Below are 25,151 nucleotides of genomic sequence, written 5' to 3'. Positions count from 1 at the left end.
TCAACAGGGGTTGTTTACGTGGCTGTGAAGAGGACTGTGAACGTAGGTTGATTGGCAGTTTTATAAGAACCTAATGGCAATTCAATTTAATTGAAGAACTGTTTGAAAGCAATCTATTTATTTTGACAGATTTATGAACCTTTGACAGGGGAGAATCTTTCACAAGCATATTTAGAATGGCAGTATATTTGATTAACATTTCTATGAACTTCCAAAAGGAACAGTATTTTTTCCAGCAGCCTTTCTTCACACACACACACACACACATACACACACACAGACACACACACACTGCTGCATTAAAACCAAACCAGAGAATAACTGAGCTGTGAGACCCTGCCAGTCTCCTTTCTTATAAGAGTGTTTGTTTTAAACTTGAAAGCCTTCTGCCTGAGACAGTATCTGTTAGCTATAAATAAATGGGCCCTAAAATCCATCCAAACTCAGACTTTACAGAACCCCTCATTTATAACCTCTCTGAAAAAAAGCAAGGACAGCATAATCTTGTTAAAAGAACAGCTTTGTCACACCTCCCCCCTTTAAAACAATTAACCAACAATATCCAAATATAGCTTCATTTAAAACCCCTTAAAAAGTGGTTAGTATTCTAAAAGACACATATACATTACATTGACTATAAATATGCAAACATGCACAACAACATTCCACTTTAGACTGTTGTACTCCTGCCATCGAACACCTCAGTTTCTCATTCAAGTCTCAACAATGCGTTGGCAATCACGTTTTCTCGTCCGGCTGCATGTAAAATTTCAAATTGAATGGCTGTAACAACAGGCTCTATCAAGAAGTCTTGCATTTTTGTCCTTCAATTTCTCCACAAATTTAAATGGGTTATGATTAGCGTACATGATTGTCTCAGCTATGTCGCAGCTAACATAAACACTGAAATATTGTAAGCCAACAGTAAGCTCAAAGTCTCCTCTGAACTGTTGAATATCTCTGCTGATGAACGTTCAACTTCCTGGAGAAATACCTGATAGGTCTTTCCATCTTCTTGTTGTCTTCTTGCAAGAGCACAGTGTCGACACCCACATCACTTGTATCAATAGCCACCTTGAATTGCTTTGCATACTTAGGTGTGGCTTATACGGGGCAGTGGTTAACACAGCTTTCAGTCTGTCAAATGCCTTCTGACAGTTCACTGTCCACTGAAACGTCTTGTGTTTCTTTAGCAATTCAGTGATTAGAGCAGCCACACTGCTAAAATTTGGGACAATTATTTGACAAAATCCACTCAATTCCAGGAACTGCAGTACTCTTCTTTTTGTCAACGGTATGGGAAACTCCCAAATTACCTTTGTTTTTGCTTTCCATTGGGCCACTTGTCTGTGTCCAATAACATGGTTCAGGAAGGTGACTCGGGCTTTGGCAAATTCACTTTTAACTAGATTTATCACCAACCCTGCCTTCTGAAGTCGATTAAACAAGTCTGATAAATGTTGTAAATGTTCCTTCCATGTGTGACTAAAACTCACCAGGTCATCTATATAAACGACACAGTTGGGTAATCCGGCAATGACCTTATTAATTGATTAGTCTCTGAAATGTGGCTGGCGCATTTTTCATGTCAAATTGCATGACTTTAAATTGATACAGTCCATTTGGCATTATAAAAGCCAAAATTGCCTTTGCTCTTTCGGACAAAGGTACCTGCCAGTATCCTCTGAGCAAGTCCAACCTAAAAATACAAGTAGCTTGTCCCACCTTCTCAACATAATCTTCCAAACACAGAATCGGATATGCATCAGTCTTTGTAACTACATTCACTTTGTGATAGTCCACACATAACCGTTGGGTACCATCTGTGTTTGGCACCATTATTGTGGGTGAGCTCCCGTCACTGTAATTCACTTTGATTATGACTTGGAGATTGTGTTCAATCTTCTTTTGAATCTGTGCCAACTTTAGAGGGTTATGCCTATAAGGATATTGCTTAATCGGAACAGCATCTCCTTTATCTTCATCGTGCATAATTAGGTTAGTACTTCCCAGCTTATTTCCACATATCACTCCATGTGATAGTAATAACTCTTTTGGGCCTTTCAATTTTCTCAGGAAGATAACTCAAAAATTTATCCCAATTTTTGACAACTTCCTCATTGTCCCATTTAATTTGAGGAATGTTCAATTCAGAATCCTCTGAACTTGGCTCATCCCTCTGTGTTGTAATCAATAACACATTCTTCTGTTGCTTGCCTTTCCTGTCAAAGTACCTTTGGAGCATATTCACGTGACACACGGTGAGATTTCTTTCTGTCTGGAGTGTCTATCAAGTAGTTCACCTCACTCAATTGTGTTTCGACTTGATCAGGTCCACTAAACCTTGCTTTTAAAGGTTCACCTGTCACTGGAAGTAACAGTAATACAATGTCCCCAATAGCAAAATTGCAAATTTTAGATTTCTTGTCTGCTTCCTGTTTCATTGCATGCTGCAATACTTTTAAATGCTGTCTAGCCAACTCCCCAGCTCTATTTAATTGCTCCCTAAAATTTGACACATAGTCCAAATGTGTGGTCGCTGAATTCTGACTTACTAATTTATCCTTAATGAATTTTAAGTCCTCTCGCTTCATGCCAAAAAACTAATTCAAATGGACTCAATTTGATTGATTCATTTGGTGCATCTCTATTGTAAAAAGCACAAACAGAATTCCCTGATTCCCAAACAGATGCCACCTTTCTAACGCTCCCTGCGATTCTGGATGGTACACAGTAAATTTGAATTGTTTTATTCCTAAGCTGTTCATAACTTCTTTGAATAATTTTAACGTGATGTTTGACCCTTGATCTGTTTGTATCTCTATTGGTAGCCTATACCTAATGAAAAATTTGAGTAATTCCTCTACAATCCTTTTAGCTGCGATATTGAGTAATGGGACGGCCTCTGGAAATCTAGTCGATATATCCATTATTATTAACAAATACTGAGTCCACTTTTTGTTTGAGGTAGGGAACATATGCAATCAATTAAGACGCTTGTAAAAGGTTCCTCAAATGCAGATATTTAAAGGTGTGGGTTTTATTACCGCCTGTGGTTTTCTAATAATTTGACATGTATGACACATCTGGCAAAATTCAACAACATCCTTGTGCAGTCCAGGCGAGAAAAAATATTTTTGTATTTTAGTTTGTGTTTTCCTCACCCTTAAATGACCCCCAAGTGGTAGCTCATGTGCCATTCGCAACACCTCCTTTCTATACCCCACTGGCAATACGATATGGTGAATTTCTGCCTATTTCTCATCTGCCTGACTGTGTGATGGTCTCCATTTCCTTATTAAGACATAATTTTTAAGGTAATAACATTCAGGGATACATTTGATTTCTTTTCTGTGTATGCCTTTTGATATATCCGCTTTAAATTTTCATCTTTCTCTTGTAACTCAGTTAATTTATCTGAGCTAAAGATGTCTGCATTGTCATCTATTTGCTCCTGCTTTGTCTCAATCATCTGATCAAAAAGGTCTCTACTAATTCCATTTCAACTTTCTTATATGCACTTTTTGATCTCTCCTGTTTCAACTGGTGACTTTGTGACCTCATTACCACACAGTCAGGAAAATTTCCAGGATGTGTGTCCTGCAATTGTTCAGTTACCTGAGTTTCCACTGGCTTTTCAACACTCCTACCAGTGAATCAGCTCTATCATTAGCAAGGACAAATTGTATTCCTGGAGCTGAGATTTTGTCCACTACTCCTACCACAAATTCTCTACTCTTCTCTGAACACTCTAACCTCACTTTATATAATTGAGCACTTTTTGTCTTGCCCATTGAATTCCCACTACTAGTACCTTTTCTGGCAATAGTCCTTCAGAAGTACATATCTCATCATGTTTGAGCATCATAGACTGAGAGGATCCTATGTCTCATAATACTGTAACCTCTTTACCTGCTGCTCCTGACCTACGTGAATAAACTTTACCTTTGCAGGTATATGGTTTAAAAAGATCTGGCACTTTCTCCTTAACCAATCTCCGTCCACCTCATACATTCAGGTGCAACTTTCTAGCCTCCACTGTGCTTTCTGTTACCACTCCAACAAAATTCACTGGCTTATTCTGTTTTCCTACATCTGGCTTCCCAGTGCTTTCCTAACCCACCAACACTGTGATTTCATGTGGCCTACCTTAGTGCTGTGAAAACACTGGAGTTTTTTAATTTTTCTGTCCCCTTTAAGGGTTTCCTTTTTACCCTGTGATAAGTTATCTTTATGATTTTCACTGAGATCTACCTTTCCCTTTTCATGTGAGGATTTCTCTTTCCCTAATTGCTATCCCTCATGGTTTGAAATTGACTCTGGAAGCCAAACTTTGCTTTATGGACCAACTCATAATCATCAGCCATTTCAGCTGCTAATCTTGCCATTTTAATTCCCTGCTCTTCCATATAAATTCTCCCTACTTCAGAAAGTGAATTTTTGAATTCGTATCTAAGTGCCAATTTCTGTTTTTAATTGTAATTCGAACTGTTTCATTTCTGTTGCCCTTTCCTTGTCTTTTGTCTCTAACTCAAGCTGCTTCATTTTCAGTTGCACTTTAGCCATCTCTAAAGATTCCGATGGTGGTTCCAGCAAATTTAAATGCTGAGCTACTGCTGTAATAATCTCTTCTTTCCTCACAGAAGGAGGAAGTTCCAACTTCAGCTCGTCTGCTAATTTCTACAGCTTGGCCATAACCACCTTTTGTAAAACCCCAAGGTCACTTCTTCCACTCACAGAAAACTCTTGGTGACTGAAAGAGCCATCACTATCCCAAGTACTGTTGAAACCAACCAAAAGCAACACCAGAATAAAAAGACACAAACACCTATCACTCGCTGCCTTCGAATCCAACAACTCTAATCCCAATTTGGAATGACAAACAAATTCCACAAAGAGCCCCCAGTCTGTTATGGACTAGGCAGACCCCTCAAAACCTTTTAAGAAGGTAGCCCAGATCCTAACTTTGCTATTTGATTTAAGCAAGTGTACAGTAGATATTCCAGGAGAGAATCATCTGGTCAAACTGCTTAGTTTAAATAAAACAGAATTTATTTACAAGATTATGAAATGAAACATACAGAACAGAAAACAGAATACTGAATAACCTATCCTATCCAAAACCCAACTGAATAATGTAGTTCCAAAATACTTACAACAATCCCCATAAACATCCCTTGGCACAAAAAAAGTCAAGCACATTCTTACAGGAGAAAAGGCAGAGAGAGAGAAGGGGTCCAGCAACCTTTCTTCACACAACACTGCTGCTACATTAAAACCAAACCAGAGATTAGCTGAGCTGTGAGACCTGGCAAATCCCCTTTCTAATATATATGTGTGTGTGTGTGTGTGTGTGTGTGTGTGTGTGTGTGTGTGTGTGTACTATTTAACTTGAAAGCCTTCTGCCCAAGGCAATATCTGTTAACGAAAAACAAATGGGCCCTAAATTCCATCCAAACTCAGACTTTTCAGAACCTGTGTCATTTACAACCTCTCTGAAAAAAACCAAGGACAGCATAGCCTTGTTAAAGGAACAGCGTCATCACACAGCTCCTTAATAGCTAAGATTAATTTGAAACCCTGTACGTTCACACCAAGTTAGGAGAGATAGTATGATGACAATATAATTAGATCAGTAAATCAGAGACCATGGAAGTGGATTCACCTCCCATCATATCTGATGGAATTTTAATTCAATTAATTCCCATAAGACTCTGGAATGGCAAGCTTGTCTCAGTAATGATGCCATTAAACCAGCATTGACAGTTGTCCCATCCTTTTCATTAATGTCCCTTAGGAAAGACATTTTACTGTCCTTGCCTGGTCTGGCCTACATGTGACTCCAGAGCCACTTTTAAAAGTTCACAAGGACAATTAGAAATAGACCAGAAATTTAGCCCTTACCAACAACATCTACAAAAAAAAATTGAACCCATGTTCAGACACATTGGTGACCATGTTTATAAACAGCAGTTTTATGATTGTACTGCAGCTGACACAGAGGCAAACTTTCCCTTCATATTTGATATTGATTTTAATTGCTCTCATGTATTTTATTGTGAAACAAACAGGCTAGAGGTTTGCAAGGTTCTTCTTTGTAAAGCACTTTGGCAGAGAATGAATGGAAATCGTGGAGGAGTGCTATAAGCAGCTACTTGCAACCATTTTGACCATTTTCCAGGAATACTGCCCATCTTGTGCCACAGACACTCCAGTGAAAGTTTAACGGGGATGAATTTGTAGTTTTTGCATTTCTTCTGAAAGAATGTTCTTTTTTGCCTTTTCACACTAGATATCAGTCCAGCCCCTGTAGAATATGTATTATCTGCTGTCTTTTAAGGGATATTTCATGACGTTTTCAAACCTATTAATGGAAAGTGTCATGTTGATGCAACATTTATTTATTATTGTCACATGTATTTTGTCACAAAATAGTGAAAAGTGTTATGGAGTACCACCACAGTTTGGCACCATCTTAAAATGCAGAAAAATAAACCAAAGCATAGAACAACAAGGCAGCAAAATAAAGAAACAGTGTTCAAACTTTGCAGTCCTTCTTGTTAAGCGCTCTGCCAAGGGCCATGTGCCTGGTGGCTAACCACAAGTCCCCTTGGTAGCACTGCCACCACTGGAACAAGAGTCGCCACTCTTCAACGCCATCTCGTCTCCACTGGTGCCCTTGCCACTATGAGTCCTTGCCAGTGCAGACGCCACTGATGCCACCGGGTACTGCACTGGCCCAAACTCAATTCTGCCACTGCTCTGAGTCTGCTTCACATCACCAGATCGATGCAGCTGCTGGATTTCATGCTGGGTCAAAATCCCTTCTGCCACTGCCTCCATTAATTTGCACTAGACGCAAATGCTGCCGGCAATCAAAACTCGCCTCCGCTGCAGGAGACATAAGTTGACGCTAGGACCACCTCATCATTGCAGAAGCACTAGGCTTCGAGTCCGTGCTGAGATCGCTCCCAGCCGCTGATGCTGTCACTGCGACTGAACCCTACAACAAGAGTTAAGTAAATGAAAAGGAGAGAAAAGAGAAAAAAGAAAAGGAAGTAAAAGAAAAGCAGATGGAGTGGACGAGCCCTGGGCTCAGGAGCCCTATTCTGCTGCCATCTGACTGGATACTGGAACAGGGTCACTGTTCAGAAGCTGAGGCCAAGGTGGAGCAATTAGGCCTGAGTCTCCAGTTCAAATGAGTGAACTTTAGTGATGAGAGATTCTAGTAATTAACTTTAGCTTCAACTAGTTGGAAAGAAAGCACTCCTCAGCATGCGGAGCAATGGGATATTTTCACAGCACTCTTATTCTTCTACTGATCAGGAAGGAGTACACTTTAAAAACATTTAGGACTTACCATCTCTCCAGGGTTTCCAGAATCTCCTTTATGTCCCTTGTCTCCAGGCCGGCCTGGCAGGCCCAAGGGTCCCTGCACAATAGTTAAAGAATATGCAAATAAATAAAAAAAATTAACAGGCATTTCTAGTTTTATTTTTGTGATTTATATTTTCCACACCCTCAGTTCCTGCTGAGGTGGATGAGGATCAATCACTGTTGGCCAACTATCAGAAGGCGTGTGAAACGTGATCAGGCCTTAGTATGAGAAATTGGCTGTCAGAAACTCAGAGCTTAAAGTTTCAGAACTGCAAGTCCTTGGCACAATTGAATCATGCCTTGTAACTTGCCAAGTCTTCTTCAACAGAAGCTCCCAAACCTGTGACCACCATTATCTAAGACAAAAGCAATAGGTGCATAGGAACATAATCATCAGGAAGTTCTGTTCCAAGTCACACACCATCCTGATCTGCAAATATAAAACCATTCCTTCATTTTCACTGAGTTACGATACAAAAACTCCTCAGTTAGCAGAACTGTGGGAGCCTCTGTAGTGAGTCCAGTGGTTCAAGGAAAAAAAGGTGAACCATCACCTGTTTGAGTTTAATTAAGAACAAGAAAAGTCTGGACAAACTCAGCAAATCCAGCCGCATTTTTGGAGACTTAACAATTCTGCTGGATGACTTTTATCAGAACAGAGCGTAAATAAAGTCGGGCAATAAGTGACCATCCCTACTAGCGATGTCGCTATCCTCTGAATGGATAAAACAAATTGTGCTCACAAAACCCAGAGTCATTTAGCAGACCTTTCTAAGTTATTTCTCTGTTAATCCCTCCACAATTGAAGTTCCTGGTACCAATTCCATCATTGACTATCAGAGCCAGCTGGTGGCTGTAGCACTTGTACACTGAATGCCTTATCCAAGATTCATGCCTTTACAAATATTTCCACTCAGCTACTAGCAATGGGTGAATCCTATTCAATTCCAAAGCTAGGGAACAAATTACTGCAGATGCTAGACTCTGTACTGAAAACAACAAATGCTGGAAATCACAGCGGGTCAGACAGCATCTATGGAGACAGAGAAAGCTGACATTTGAAGTCCACATAATTCTCCGTCAGAGAGGGGACAACATTTAAGGAATAGCTTGGGATGTAGGGAGTGGTGGTAATGGGTGTAGGGCGCTGATGGAGAAAATATGTTGATAGTTCAGATTAAGTGATTGGAATGTGAGAATGGCAGAACAATGGGGTGTCTCCTGCCAGACTTGAAAGGACAGTACGTGGAATGGGGGGAGGGGAGGACATGATAACAAGCTAAAAGAGAAAGGAAAGAAATGTTCACAATTTAAATGTGCTAAACTCAATATTAAGTCCAGAAGGCAAAGCAGTCACCCAGTCTGCGTTTGGTTTCTTCAATGTTGAGTAGGCCACATTAGATGAAGCAAATACAATACACAAGACTGGAGGAGGTACAGGTGAAATGCTGCTATACCTGGAAAGACTTAGACCACCCTTGGATGGTGAGCTGGGAGGAGGTGATGGGGCAGGTGTTGCACCTTCTATGGTGACATGGAAAGGAGCCTTGGAGAGGGGGACAGTGGTGTTGGTGGTTGTAGAATGGACTAGGTTGTCCCGGAGGGAACAATCCCTGCGAAATTCGGACAGGGGAGTGAGGGGAAGAGGTATCTGGTGGTGGCATTCTACTGGAATTGCCTGAAATGGCAGAGAATGATCCTTTGAATGCGGAGGCTGGTGGGATGACAGGTGAGGACAAGGGGAACCTGATCACGCTGTTGTGAGTGATGGGAAGGGACAAGGGAAGAAGCATGGGTGATAGGTGGGTTGAAGTTGAGGGCCCTGTCAAACAAAGTGCAGACTGGGTGACCGCTTTGCAGAACACCTCCGTCTTTGCCCAAGCAGGACCTCAACCTTCCTGTAGCTGGTCATTTTAACACAGCGTCCTGCTCATATGCCCACATGTCTGTGAGCTGCAGTGTTCCAGTTAATCACAGCACAAACTGGAGGAACAACATCTCATCTTCAGACTAGGCACTTTACAGTCTTCTGGATTTCATATTGAGTTCAACACCTTTAAATTATGGACATTTCTTCCCTTTCTTGTAATCATGTCCTCCACTTCCACAATTCCACTTATTGTCCTCTCAAGTCTGGCAGGAGACACACCATTGTTCTACCATTCTCACATTCCAATCAATTAATCTGAACTATCAACATCTTTTCTCCATCAGGGCAAAAGTGAGGACTGCAGATGCTGGAAACCAGAGTTTATGTCAACAGCACACTAAACCCACTATTCCCACCACACTTCACTTAAGCTCTAATGAAGAGTCATCTAGACTCAAACCATTAGCTTGATCTCTCTCCATAGGTGTTGCCTGACCCCGTGATCCCCAGCATGTCGTTTTCAATTCCAATGCATTTTGGAGATACTTTACTAGCGGAATTCTTCAACTTAGAGACAAAATGCAGTGAATCTCATCACATATTTTAGCTGTTGCACAAAAAAAATGACAAAGTTCAAATGAAACCTGGAAATTAGAGATCTCATATGTCTTTCATTTCTTCCATTCTCCCTTTGACAAGAAAAGTAGACTTTGATATATATTTTCCTTTCAGTACTGTACTTAATATGAATTATTTCTAAAACTGCTATGAAGCATAGCAAAAATTCAATGCATTTAATGTGCAGAGCCTACAGGTACAATCGGTGCTAAAAGAGAAATTAACTGATTTGCCTGGATGTATCACTGCTCTATTTTTGTTAGGGAAGGGTACGAAGTGATACAGAATTAAAGCAGGTAAATAGTATCAAGATATAGATTGGCCATGATCCAACTGAATGGCACAGCAGGCTCAGGGGCTGAATGGCCTCCTCCTGTTCCTGCATTCTCAATCACTGGCACTTTAACTCCCCCTCCCACTCCACCAAGGACTTGCAGGTCCTTGGACTCCTCCATCACCAGACCATAACAACACAACAGTTGGAGGAAGAGCGCCTCATCTTCCGCCTGGGAACCCTCCAACCACAAGGGATGAACTCAGATTTCTCCAGTTTCCTCATTTCCCCTCCCCCACCTTGTCTCAGTCAGTTCCCTCAACTCAGCACCGCCCTCCTAACCTGCAATCTTCTTCCTGACCTCTCTGCCCCCACCCCACTCCGGCCTATGACCCTCACCTTGACCTCCTTCCACCTATCACATCTCCATCGCCCCTCCCCCAAGTCCCTCCTCCCTACCTTTTATCTTAGCCTGCTGGACATACTTTCCTCATTCCTGATGAAGGGCTTATGCCCGAAACGTCGAATTTCCTGTTTCTTGGATGCTGCCTGACCTGCTGCGCTTTTCCAGCAACACATTTTCAGCCACCTGGCACTGTCAATCAGTCCAGATATTACGCTCACCCACATTTCCACAATTGCAGAGTTGTTAAAAACCAAATCCTAGAGCCCGTAAAGCAGTCCAGTGGTTGCTTCTGTTAGAAAGAGTGTAGATTATCCACAATGATGGCAGTTAAAATATCAAAACTCAGAAGTATCGATATAATTCTCACCCTTATTCCTCGCTCTCCTGAGTAACCTGGAGGACCCATTTCGCCCTAATTAGAAATTATACCAGTGAGTTAGCATTGATATGACGGTAGGATCAAATCGTTAATGATGTGTTAGCATAACACAATATTTATCGAGAGCAAGATGGAAATGACAAAAGCTAATAGTACCTTGCCTGGTTCGCCTTTCTGTCCTTTTATACCCTGTTAAAAACAACACAATGAGGGTAAAATCATAGTTTTGCCTTTTGAAGATTTCTTTAAAATGGAGACACCTTTTCCCTCCCTTATCTGCAACTACAGGCTACAACTTCTACTGGTGCTAGAGGACCACCTATGAGCTCGACAACTTCAAAAGTCCACCCGCTGTTGTTAACTAGATTAGAAGTATACCCTCTAGCCATAATGGACAAATCCATCTCACTGACTGCTCATGACTGCTGTGGGGTTGAGTCATGCTTTTAAACCCAATGCCAAATCACAACCTAAAACACAAACCCTAGTTTCAATTCACTGAACCATTGAGTAAATGATCATGCTAAGCCTTCGCTATTAGTTCATCACTTTATCCAACCATTCAGTGATATACAGAACAGCACCGAACAATTTTTCTCTGCACTTTTTCAATTTCCTAGCTGCTGATCTACTTTTAGGATTTGCCCTCCTCCTCCTCTCTTTTTCTCTCCTAATCTCATCCACGCCTTCTCTTCCCTGACCGTCTCCTGTATTCTCCATGGCCCCTTCTTCCTCTCCTCTGCTCTCCATCTCCCCCACCATCCTCCCCCCTTCTCATGTGGCCTCCTCATCTCTTCATCCTCCCACTCCCACCTCTCCATCTCCTCCTATCCTCCACCTAACCCTCTCTCTATTCTCCTTGTTCTACCATTTCTTCCATACTGAAGGCATGCTAGAGGTCAGAAACTCACCATAGAATAAACAATGAACCTCATCACATCATCATCATCAGATATTACTGAAGATGGGGATTTACAGACACTATCTACTTCCAGACAGGAGTTGCACAAGAATAAATAAACCTAGAGTATCTTGCACAAGAATAAATAAACCTAGAGAATAAGTTGTGTATACAGAGACATCATATGTCATAACTTGCCAGCCAGTGTGAGAATTTAATTGAAAATAAAACCAAAGAATGGTGGATGCTGGAAATCAGAAACAAAAACATAAATTGCTGGAAAAACACAGCGGGTCCGACAGCATCCATGGAGAAGGGTATTTCGGGTCCAGTGACTTTTCTTCAGAATAGTGTTCTGAACTGGTTTATGAATCACAGGCTGAGAGTTTGAGGAGGGAGTTCCAGAGATCACAGGGCATTGTGACTGAAAAAGCAATCACCATTGTTGCAATAATGATGAATGAAAAAGATATTAAAAGTAACCCCGGTTCTCTGTCAGTGATTTTCTGGAAGTGCTCTGTTGGTGAGATTTCCTGTTTAAAGATGATACATGGCTGTTAACTTTTACTTACATCTTTACCTCTTAGTCCTATTGGCCCTGGGCTTCCTGGAGCTCCAGGTTTCCCTTGCTCCCCTTCCTTGCCAATTTCACCCTAATAAAATAGAAGACTTTAGCTCCTTTATTAGTTAACCACTGCAAAACCTATTGTTTACATCAGAATAGAAAGCAGAGGTACATTAAGAAGGAAAGTGACTATTTGAGCTTACCTTCTCACCCGGTCGGCCTGATAAACCAACATTGCCCTGAAGAAATCACATGAAATTAGGATGTCATTAAGAGACAAAAGGGTAACTTCCCAATAACTGGAACTATCACCAGCGCCCGCATGAAATTAGTGAAGCAAAGTTTTGCAATTTATTTTCCATTGCATCTGATAAAATAATAAATAGAGCAGATAGAAGATTAGAGCAAGAGAAAGCCATTCAGCCACTCAAATCTGTTCTGCTGCTCAATATAATCATGATTGATCTTCAAAACTATCCCCTAATCCTGCTCTTCCACCGTACCTGTTGACAGAGCAGCAAAGTGACTCAGTTGCTAGCACTGCAGTCTCACAGCGTCAAGGACCCAAGTTCAATTCCTGCCCCAGGTGACTGTCTGTGTGGAGATTGCACAATCTCCCTGTGTCTGCGTGGGTTTCCACCGGGTGCTCCAGTTTCCTCTCAAAGTCCAAAGATGTGCAGGTGAGGTGGATTGGACATGCTAAATTGCCCTGTAGCATCCGGGAAAGTGTAGGCTAGTTGACCAAGCCATAGTAAATATGGTCTCATGGGGATGGGGATGGGTGTTGCTGGGTGTAAGTTAAATGCTGTTTGGAGGGTCACTGCAAACTCAATGGGCCAAATGGCTTCTTTCTGTGCGGTATGGATTCTATCCCTTTAGCCACAACAGGTGTACCTATCTCTTTCTAGAGAACACCATAATGTTTTGGCCTCAACCACTTTCTATGGTAGTGAATTCCACAGGCTCACCACTCTCTGGATTAAGGAGTTTCTCCTCACCTCAGTCCTAAAAGGTTCGCCCATTATTCTTAAATTATAAGCCCTGGTTCTGGACGTCTCCGTCATTGGAAGCATCCTTCTTGCATCTAACCTGTCTAGTCCTGTTAGAATTTTATAGGTTTCTGTGAGATCCCTCCCCACATTATTCTTCTAAACTCCAGTGAATATAATCCTAATTAACTAAATCTCTCCTTACACGTCAGCCCTCTCCCTTTATGACAATTTGGTAAACCTTCACTGCATTCCCTCTGTAGCAAGAGGAAATATAACCGGACCAAAACTGCACACAACTGCACACTCCAAATGTGCCCTCACCTTGGTGCATTGTATAACTGCAGCAAGACATCCATATTCCTGTATTTGAATCATCTCACTTTGAAGGCCAATGTTCAGTTTGTCTTCTTTACTGAGTGCTGCACCTCGGTGCTTACTTTCAGTGACTGGTGCATGAGAACACCAGGTCTCATTGAATATTCTTGTCTCTCAATTTACAGACAGTGAAATAAAATCTGCCTTTCTATTTTTGCTATGAAAGTGAATAACCTCATATTTATCCACACTATACTGCATCTGCCATGTATTTGCTCACTCACTCAGTCTGTCCAAATCACACTGCAACATTTCTGCATCCTCCTTCCAGCTTACACTTCCACCTAGCTTTGTGTCATCTGCTAATTTTGAGATATTAATTTTAGTTTCCTCATCTAAATCAGGAATATATATTGTGAATAGCTGAGGTCCTGGTATTGATCCGTCTGGTATCCCATTAGTCACTGCCTACCATTCAAAACAAGAGGCTTTTTTTAATAGAATCATATCATCCCTACAGTGCAGAAAGAGGCCATTCAACCTAAATTCTCACTAATCTTCCAAAGACACTCCCACCCCGACCCAGCCTTCCACTCTATCCCTGTAACCCCACATTTACCTTGGCTCACCCACCAAGCCTGTAAATCCCTGGTCACTATGAACAATTCTAGTGCAGCCTATCCATCTAACCTGCCCATCTTTGGACTGTGGGAGAAAACCGGCGCACCCGGTTTCATTCAGACATGGGAGGAATATGCAAACTCAGCACAGTCACCCACGGCTGGAATCAAATCTTACTACCCTCTGTTTTTTTTTCATTTCTTCCCTTCCCTCCTCTCCTCTCCTCAACTCAAAGCCAACATTTCGGGCATAAGCCCTTCTTCAGGCTTATGCCCGAAACGTCGATTCTCCTGCTCCTCGGATGCTGACTGGCCTGCTGTGTTTTTCCAGCACCACATTTTTCAACTCTAGTCTCCAAGATCTGCAGTCCTCACTTTCTCCTAGTTGACCTCACCTCAAAGCCAAGCCAAGTCTGTTTTTCTTACTCTGTGTTGCTTGTCTGCCAACCAAATTTCCATCTGTCCCCAATCCCAAGTTCTTAAATTTTACATATTAAACTCTTATGTGGGACTTGTCAAAAGCTTTCTGAAAGTCCAAATAAAACACATCCACTGGCTCCCTTGATCAACTCTACTGAACACATTCTCAAAGAATTCCAATAGATTTGTCAAACATGATTTCCCTTTAGTAAATCCATGCTGATTGTACCTGATTCCCCCACTGCTTTTGATAGTGGACTTGATAGTGGACTCTAGCATTTTTTCACTACTGAGATCAGACTTACTACTCTATAGTTTCATGTTGTCTCTCTACTTCCTTTTTAAATGCTGGAATACATTATCTACCTTCCAATCTATAAGAACTGCTGTAATAATACTGTAATTTCCATATTTGTCAATTGTAAAAATGTAAATTACTGTTCTTGTTTCCTTTAGAATAACAAAAACTTATATTTATATAGCTCCTTTAACATAGTAAAGCATCCCAAGATGCATCACAGGATCATTAACAAATAAACTTGATATCAAGTTACAAAAAAGAGGTGACCAAAGCTTGGTCAAAGAGGTAGATTTTAAAGAGTGTCCTCAATTGGGAAACAGAGATAAATGTAGAAGGATGAATGGCCTCGGGAAGGAATTCCAGACTTTATAGCCTAGGCAGCTGAAGAAATGTCCTCCAATGTCAAAGTGATTTAAACCAGGAATCTGCAAGCGATCAGAAATGGAAGACTATACTGATTTTGAGGGCTGGAGGTGGATATTGAAATAGGGAGGGAGTTGATACTATGGAGGGATTTGAAAACAAGGATACGAATTGCAAAATCAAGACATTGTGAAACTGAGAGGCACTGTAGGTGATGGAGAAGAATGATGGAGGAAGAGGAGAAGTAAAAGTAGGTGATGAAGAAGCTACATCATATGGACTGCAATAGTTCAAGAAGGCAGCTCACCACCATCTTCTCAAGGGCAATATGGGATAGCCGACAAATGCTGGCCTAGCTCGTGATGCTCTCGCTCCATGAAAGAATAATTTTGAAAAGCCTCAGAATATATTTATATGGCACTATAAATACAACAAATCATTCCACAAAGCTTCACAAGAGCATTATAAAACAAACTATGACACTGAGCCCCATAGGGAGATGTTAGTTAAGGTGACTGAAAGCTTTGTCCCTCAATTGGATTTTTGCTCCATCACAGTGCCAAAATGGTTCTTACTAAAGTTCCATATCACATCGTATTTGATTACGACAAAGATAAACCCTTCCTCCTTATTCTTCTTGACTTGTTTGCAGTTTTTGACTTGGTTGACCACACCACACTCCTCCACTGCTTCTCCACTCTTGTCCAACCGGCTTCTTCTATAGGTCCATCCTTATCAGACTGTGGCCAGTGAATCACTTGCAATGGTTTCTTATCCTCTGGTGTTACCTCTGGTGTCCACCAAAATGACTCCTTGCAGCAACACTTTATACCCATTTCTCATCCACACATGTGACCTTGGCAACCTCATTCAAACATTATCCAGTGTTAGATTAGACATGAATGCTGATGATCAATTCTATGTCACCAACATTTCTATAGTAGCTGAGCTTTTGGTTATCTGCCATAATATTATCGTTATGTGGATCAGTGTCATTCTTTGTTTTATAATACCCATGTGAATTGCCTTGGATAGTTCATTACATTAAAAGTTGCTTTATAAATATAAGTTGTTGTTACTTAAAGAGGGAAGTTTTAAGAGGTGACTTACAGGTGGAAAACAAGGTAGAGAGGTGCAGAGATAGAGGGAGCAAATTCCAGAGTTTGAGGGCAGCTTATACACAACTGAAGGCACAGGCATCCAGGTTGAAGCAATTTTAATTGGGACCACACAAAAGGTGAGGAAAAGAGGACCATTGGTATTTAAGAGAGTTCCAGAGTTAGAGGAGATTATCTCCAACTCCCATTTCTGTCTGAGATCCTGTAACTTGGCACAAACCAATCATCAAATGTGGAATCTTCCTGGTCAAAAGATGAGCAACAAACAAGAAGCACCACTTCCAATTAAAACATCAACTGGCAGACAACTAAGGAGGAAAAACTATTATTTCTCCAGTGCCTCTGTTAGCATCAAGCACTTCCAAGTCAGATATAACATGTTTAAATAGAGTAAAATGACCCATCTTTTATCTGTACATATGACATGTTTGATTTCCAACACCAGCTCTCCTATGGCTGTCATGAGTACTGAATAGATAAAGGGTAATGTTAAATGGGAGTTATATGAATTAATATGTTAGTTTGGTCAGTAGAAAGGAGAGATGATTTCTTTTGATGATTCCTCATCTATTGAAAAAAACTTTCTGATTGCTCAATCTTGTTTCCATTAGCCTTAGTGAGAAACAAATGACAAACCTCATTTGCCTGACTTTTATTCAAACTCAGGATTTAAATGAACAGCACATAGCCCACAACCTTCAACTTCTGAACAGGAACAGTTCAGATAAAACTAATAGATTTAGCAGTCTATTAGATGTTATGGGCTAACTGCAAAGTATATGATGCACACTATCAGCTAATAGGTTAGAAAAATAAATCTACAATGTACATGCCACTACTATTGGTACAAAGCTGTTTGCCTAATGGAACGTTTCTGTTACTTACCCTTTCACCTGGTTCACCTTTAAGGCCAGGCTGACCGGGAATTCCAAATCCTGGGCTTCCCTTTTGAAAATAAACATAATACAGTTCAGAAAAAAAATGCAGCTTCTACAGTTAATTAAAAGGATCTTGGAAAGTGCAAAGAGTAACAGTAGTCTAACTGGAAAGAAAGCCATTGTGTCTGCTCTTGGGGAGGGTTTACTTCTCAGTGCCAGGCAGGAGTCGCTGGTAGCATTCATCGAAAGTGTTCAAAACATGAACGTGCCACCAACAATGTGCACACTTGAAGTCAATCCCCTTGCCCTCTTGATGATGTTATTACCCCCTAACTGAGTATTGCTCAACAATCAATTATCTCCAGGATCTTGTTCCTGCTGAGTTGCAAGTAAAGAAAATCTTTTGGTATTGGGTACTAAAGCAATTTTCTTTTATTCATTAATGGTTTGTGGGCATTATTGGTTATGCTAGCATTTAGTATCCATCCCTAATTGCTCAGAGGGCAGTCAAGAGTCAACCACATTGCTGTGGTTCTGGAGTCACATGTCAGCCAGACCTTTGTTTTAAGGATGGCAGATTTCCCTCCATAAAGGGCATTAGACAAGCAGATGGGTCTTATTGACAATGGCTTCATGGTCAATATTAGAGTCACTTAAAGTTGTGTTGACATTCATGTGCAAAGCCTGTTGGGTAATCACATAAATGATGTAAATACCTTTTCACCTTCAATCCCTTGAACTCCTTGTTCACCTTTGGGTCCCATGGGTCCAGGTGGTCCAATATCTCCCTGACAAGAGATCAGAAACACATTCTTATTATCACCCGACAGGGTAGTAGAAACAGATTGAACAAGATCTTTTAAAATGAAACCATATCAATTATGGAGGAAAAATATTAGAAGATAATGGAGAATATGGGAAACAGCAGGAGAGTAGGACTGAATGGAATTCTCTTCAAAAATATCTGGCACGGTTTTATTGGCCTTTCTGTGTTGAATATAATCTGTGATCAATGGCTTCCAAAGTACCACATATTTTGTGCTCATTTCCATATTTAATATTTAACTCCAATGTTTTGATATGAGGAACATGAAGATTGTTTTTAATGGGTATTTCAATGATCAATTTGTAATCTGGCTTTTTTGGTTTGCTTGTGTGTATATGGTCAAGATCCTATTGTTCCTGTGTAGCAGGTGACAAACAGGCACAGATCACTTACATCGGAGTGACAATCGTAATACACAACATAAAATGAAAATTTCAGCTTCTTTCACTTGTGCTGGATATCATCTGAATGACAATCAATTCCTACAGGATGAGGCTTTAGAAATATATATACATATTTAACCTTGTACTGCATAAATGATAAAAAATTAGTGCATACTTATACTACCTCCACACACAGATGTTAGAAGGAAAGGCCAACATTTCAAATGGTTGCTATAATAAAGGTTGACAAATCTCCAGAAATTAAAGATTGATCTTCTGGAAGCTGCTGAGAGCAACCCAGAGAGAATATGTTTGAGGTATTTACAAGAAACTGCTATTTTCATTTCCCTTTCAATTATTAATTATGATATTATTGAAAACAATTGAGAGTCTATGGAAGGGAGGACACTTATTAAACCTCCAAGACTACGTTTACTAGATTCGTAATTCAATGTGCCACACATCAACTAATTCTTAACTCCTTATAGCAGGTCATATTCATAAACCAAATGGCCAATTACAACATGTAGTGCAAAGATGTGAACTGTACTTACTCTGGCACCTTTAGGCCCAGTTGGTCCTATTATCTAATGTGAATAAAATAGATAATTAAAAGTTTGTATTAATAATACAAAAATAAATTCATGATCCTATGTACATAACAGAGGTTATTTACATTAATTTCTTATGATTTGAATAAATTGATCTATATTTCTTTAATGCATCAGGACATAATGTAACTTTTCAAAAAAGCCTAGTGATTACCAAAAGGCAAGAAGAGAAAAAACTATATTTATTTATTATATTTTGCATGGGCACTTGTTGGACTTAAGATGGCTGTTATTGGACACAGAATGTGCTGAAAACTGCGGTTGGACAAAAAGTAACTCATAGAACATAGAACATAGAAAAATACAGCGCAGTACAGGCCCTTCGGCCCTCAATGTTGCGCCGACCAAATCCTACCTAACCTACACTAGCCCAATAACTTCCAAATGCCTATCCAATGCCCGCTTAAATGACCATAAAGAGGGAGAGTTCACCACTGCTACTGGCAGGGCATTCCATGAACTCACAACCCGCTGTGTAAAGAATCTACCCCTAACATCTGTCCTATACCTTCCACCCCTTAATTTAAAGCTGTGTCCCCTTGTAACAGCTGACTCCATTAGCGGTAAAAGGTTCTCAGTGTCTACCCTATCTAAACCCCTAATCATCTTGTACACCTCTATCAAATCTCCCCTAAACCTTCTTTTCTCCAATGAGAACAGCCCCAAGTGCCTCAGTCTTTCCTCATACGATTTTCCTACCATACCAGGCAACATCCTGGTAAACCTCCTCTGCACTCGTTCCAATGCCTCCACATCCTTCCTACAGTATGGCGACCAAAACTGCACACAATACTCCAGATGAGGCCGCACCAGAGTCTTATACAACTGCAACATGACCTCAGGACTCCGGAACTCAATTCTCTGCCAATAAAGCCCAGTACACCATATGCCTTCCTCACAGCACTATTTACCTGGGTGGCATGGAGTAATTCCCAGTCTACAGGAATCATAAACTGTGTCTTCTACAATACCATTAAAAATCACACAACACCAGGTTATAGTCCAACAGGTTTAATTGGAAGCACACTAGCTTTCAGAGCGTTGCTCCTTCATCAGTGAACACCAATCTGCATCTAATCTTTTGCAAAAAGAAATTCTGTCAGGACAGCCAACTGCAAGAACATCACAGAACTTTAATTTCCTGATTAATGCCTTGTTTAAAGTTATTCATAATTGTGACTTAGAGTCATAGATCAGTACAGCATGGAAACAGACCCTTTGGTCCAAATCATCCATGCTGACCAGTTATCTTAAATAAACCCAATCCCATTTGCCAGCATTTGCCACATATCCCTTTAAACCCTTCCTATTCATACACCCATCCAGATTATTTTTAAATGTTGTAACTTTTGCAGCCTCCACCGCTTCCTCTGGTAGCTTAGACTTCTTTTTCTTTGTTTCTGTGTGTGTGTGTGTGTGTGTGTGTGTGTGTGTGTGTGTGTGTGTGTGTGTGCGCGTTGTCATTTATCACCCAGTTTTTAAATTGCAAATAAATCATCCTTTTATTTTAAATCTAAGGAGAGTTCGTTGCCAGTCATATAAAAGTGGATTTCACAAACAGAGGGTTTGAGGGAGGAACAGGTCTCAGCCTATATTAAAAGGGAAAAGTAATAAGAAAACATTGCAATTTTTAAAAATCACCTCTGTTACGTACAGACGATTATGGAATATCGTCTCTTTTTTGTTCATTATAGCCCTTTAAGATGTTAAGCAATTGTAAACTAGCTATTTGGTGTAAACTTGCAACAGCAATGAATTGCAAGGAGGGTTTCAAATTAATTCAAATAAATGAGGTCCAAGGTAAGTATTAATTTATTTCACAGGAGAATGGACATGTGAAACCCACTCTCTGATAAAGGAATGATTCAAAGACAATTACTTCCTTTACTGGATTTGAATCTTAGTTCTATGAATCTGAATTTGAATTCTTCTTTTGAATTTGAAACTTAATTTGGCATCAAGCCATATACGGAGAAAACAAGCCTGGCTATTTAAAGATTAGTCAAAACGGTAGGTTTTAAAGAGTGGTCTTAAGAAGGAGAAAGTGAGAATTAAGAAAGAAGCAGAGAGAGAGAAAACATCAATTCATTAAATGTTTTATGAAACACAATAGTTACCCCTTTAGCTGGATCTCCCGGCAAGCCTCTGCCTCCCTATCAAAAAACCAAATGGGACAACAATGATATCCCAGTTCAGTGCTCTGATTTAATCAGTTCAAATATGGCAGCAGTGTTACACAATTCACTTACTGTATTTCCTTTCAACCCAATAGGACCTGGGAGTCCCTGTTAAAAAAGAGAACCAAGAAAGATTGAGTGAGGGAGAGCAATTTTTTTAAAAAATCAGACAACATTAAAGATCTTTCTAAACTAAATGTATAATAACCCAGTCTAGCAATCATGTGAACTGCAAAATACTCAACTGCAAAAAATAGCAGTCTTTTGTAAACAAAGATTCTGCCAAGTTAATCAACTTCCAACAAGGGGGTTGGATCAATAATAACCTGCAGACTGACACAACTCCCATTTCTATCAGTGGAGATGCGCCAGGGGTTGTGATTCTCTTTTCTCCAATTTGAAAAGTTGATCTCTTCCTCATCTTTCCCACTTTATTTCACATCATGTCTGCAGATTAGGAACTCTCCAGGATTACAAATCAAAGGAGAATCTTGATTTCAGCATTCATAGATACTGCACTGTTTGAACCTAACAAATCATCAACCTCTCCCTACCTGCTCAGTCTAAACACCACACTTCCTATAAGGATTTCTGAGTACCAAGATCTACAAGTGCATCATTTCCAGAACCCCCAAAGCCTATGCACTATCTACAAGGCACAAGAAAGATTTGTATTGGAGTACAGTCTGTTCTGTGTGTTTCTTCAACACAAATTGGCTTTAATGTGATTGAAGAATATAGACCATTATTTGTAGAACGTGAACTTTCCTTACCTGTATTGGCTATAACGTGATTCCAGCCCCATTAGTTTAAATGGTGGTGTTTTTACACAATTTTCTTAGGACGCGAGATTGCACAAGAATGGAACTATTGCATTATATCAGAACAGACTGTCCTCTTCATTTGCCTGGATGAGTGCTGCCCCAACAACATTCAAGAAGTTCAACACTGTTCAGACCAAAGCAGCTTAGATGATTGGCATTCCAAACATTAAATCTTCAATCTTTCTATCAGTGACATACAAAGACAGCTATGTATATCATTTACAAAATGCACTGGAGAAATTTGCAAAGCCTCCTTCTAAAACACTTCCAAACCTGTGACCTCTACTACTGGAAGAGCAGCAAGTGTATGGGAACACTACCACATGAAAGCGACCCTCAGTTACACAGTATCTTGATTTGGAACTATATCGCCATTCTTTCATGGTCACCTGAGTCAAAACTCTGAATCTCTCAGCACTGTAAGTGTGCCTACACCAGATAGAGTGCAGCAGTCAAAGGAAGTAGCTCACTACCACTTTCAAGGGCAGTTAGGGATGGGCAACAAATGCTGATTTTGCCTGTGATGTCAACATCCCATGAGCTCATGAAAAAAAGACCCTCTGACTACAAGTAATGGGCAATGTAAATTATGATGCTAAAAAGAATCATTAGAAATAAAGGGAAATGACATTTTCTTACAGCAATTCCTCGTGGTCCTGGTTCCCCAGTTTTTCCATGGTCTCCCTAAAGATATTATGAAAAAGTGCTGAGAATTAGTGCAAACTTTTCCATTCACTGAGTAAGCAAATACCTCATGTTTTTTTTCTCCACAATATCAATGTTGCTAAGCATTGTTATACTATACACAAGTTAAGTGATAAAATTATGCTTTGTCCATTTTCTTACCTTTTCCCCTCTATCTCCTTTAATTCCTCGTTTCCCCTATGTGATTCAAAAGGAGATGTTAGATTCACTAACAGAGAAAAAGTGCAGAATCACACTTAGCAAAACTGAACAATTATACATCAGGGATAGATAATCTGTCAGAATGTTACATATTTAACATGATTGTACCAAATTCCTCTCATCTGCTTCGTGAAATATTAATCCATTCAAAGTAAAATGGAATTAGTGAGTTCATATGACAGCATCTTCATCGAAAGGGAGAACACTCAAAGTAAACCAGCTGCAACTGCAATAAATCTAATCCAAAACAAGTGTTTTGCCATTGGCACTGATAAGTTATTTTAAGTACTATCTTTAAAATTTGCATGCTTGGAGAAAATTCGTAAAGGTCTGGACTTCAACAGGTTACCTCCAATGCTATAAATTCTCTATGCTTCTATGGTCCTGTACCAAGTAGCAAGAATAAAAAAAATCTCAGAATCAGGCCAGAGCCAACTAGATGGTGTGATGAGAGAGCAGTAGGTTTTCCTTTCTGGAAGGGTGAGAAATAATAGATTGATGGGCATTACTCATCTGTTTTCCTATTTTAAGAATTGATGGGGCATGTAAAAATCTTACATTTGTGCCAATTTGTGTCCCTGACTTAAAAAAATTCTGGGAGAGAGTATACATATGTTCATGAGGGAAACATTAAGACAGGACTAGAAATAGGTCTCTTGGTCCTTTGAGTCTGCTCTGTCATTTAATATGATCATGACTGATCATCCAATTCAGTAGCTTTCATCCCAACACCCTTTGATCCCTTTAGCCCTAACAACTATACCTAATTCCTTCCTGAAATATTCAATGTTTTGGCCTCAACTCTTTTGTGTGGCAGAGAATTCCATGAATTCACTACTTTCTGGGTAAAGACATTTCTCCTCACTTCAGCCCTGACTGACTAACTCCATATCTTTAAACTGTGAAGATACACTCGGGCATTGGAATTTAGAAGACCTAAAATAAATTTGAATATTATAAAATGGAGCTTGCATAAGATTACCCAGGCAAACTATTCACTCAGGAAAGATTCAAATACCACAATGGTAATAAGGATAATAATAACAACTTGCATTGAATGTATGGAGGCGATAGGTCAGAGAGGAGGATGGGGGAAGGTAACAAAACAGTACAGTGGGTGAATGGGGGTGGGGGAGGTGGTGATAGGTTAGAGAGGGGGGTGGAGTGGATCCGTGGAAAGGAAGGTAGGTAGGTAGAACAAGTCATGGGGATGGTGCTGAGCTGGAAGTTTGGAACTGGGGTGTGGTGGGGGAAGGGGAAATGAGGAAACTGGTGAAGTCCACATTGATGCCCTGGGGTTGAAGTGTTCTGAGGTGGAAGATGAGGTGTTCTTCCTCCAGGTGTCGGGTGGTGAGGGAACGGCGGTGAAGGAGGCCCAGGACCTCCGTGTCCTCGACTGAGTGGGAGGGGGAGTTGAAATGTTGGGCCACAGGGCGGTGTGGTTGATTCGTGCAGGTGTCCCAGAGATGTTCCCTAAAGCACTCTGCTCGGAGGCGTCCAATCTCCCCAATGTAGAGGAAACGGCATCAGGAGCAACGGATACAATAAATGATATTGGTGGATGTGCAGGTAAAATGTTGATGGATATGGAAGGCTCCTTTGGGGCCTTGGATAGAGGTGAGGGAGGAGGTGTGAGCGCAGGTTTTGCAATTCCTGCGGTGGCAGGGGAAGGTGCCAGGACGGGAGGGTGGGTTGTTGGGGGCCGTGGACCTGACCAGGTAGTCACAGAGTGAATGGTCTTTGCGGAAGGCGGAAAGGGGTGAGGAGGGAAATATATCCCTGGTGGTGGGGTCCGTTTGGAGATGGCGGAAATGTCATCGGATGATTTCATCAAAACTTTCTCCCCACCCCCACTCTCCTCTCATTTATCTCTCCACCCTGCAGGCACTCTGCCTCTATTCCTAATAAAGGGCTTTTGCCTGAAACGTTGATTTTCCTGCTCCTCGGATGTTGCCTGAACTGCTGTGCTTTTCCAGCACCACTCTAATCTATAATACGATAAAGGCAACAAGAGTTTTGGATGAGCT

General features: G+C 40.6%; 1 protein-coding gene across 1 annotated transcript in view; it reads right to left on the bottom strand.

Annotated features, from left to right (window-relative positions):
• LOC132826571 (collagen alpha-1(VII) chain-like) overlaps nucleotides 1–25,151 on the bottom strand; it is a 248,660-nt gene that overhangs the window by 186,972 nt on the left and 36,537 nt on the right. The window contains exons 14-25 of the mRNA XM_060842528.1: nucleotides 23,065–23,100; nucleotides 22,858–22,902; nucleotides 21,467–21,502; nucleotides 21,335–21,370; nucleotides 19,161–19,193; nucleotides 18,114–18,185; nucleotides 17,405–17,464; nucleotides 12,594–12,629; nucleotides 12,398–12,478; nucleotides 11,081–11,113; nucleotides 10,913–10,957; nucleotides 7,361–7,432 (exon numbers count right to left, since the gene is read on the bottom strand). Of these exons, the coding sequence (XP_060698511.1) occupies nucleotides 7,361–7,432; nucleotides 10,913–10,957; nucleotides 11,081–11,113; nucleotides 12,398–12,478; nucleotides 12,594–12,629; nucleotides 17,405–17,464; nucleotides 18,114–18,185; nucleotides 19,161–19,193; nucleotides 21,335–21,370; nucleotides 21,467–21,502; nucleotides 22,858–22,902; nucleotides 23,065–23,100 (585 nt within the window). The remainder of the gene's footprint in view (nucleotides 1–7,360; nucleotides 7,433–10,912; nucleotides 10,958–11,080; nucleotides 11,114–12,397; nucleotides 12,479–12,593; nucleotides 12,630–17,404; nucleotides 17,465–18,113; nucleotides 18,186–19,160; nucleotides 19,194–21,334; nucleotides 21,371–21,466; nucleotides 21,503–22,857; nucleotides 22,903–23,064; nucleotides 23,101–25,151) is intronic.

Source organism: Hemiscyllium ocellatum, chromosome 23, assembly GCF_020745735.1.
Source record: "Hemiscyllium ocellatum isolate sHemOce1 chromosome 23, sHemOce1.pat.X.cur, whole genome shotgun sequence".
NCBI lineage: Eukaryota > Metazoa > Chordata > Chondrichthyes > Orectolobiformes > Hemiscylliidae > Hemiscyllium > Hemiscyllium ocellatum.
This window is presented reverse-complemented; position numbering and strand designations above follow the sequence as displayed.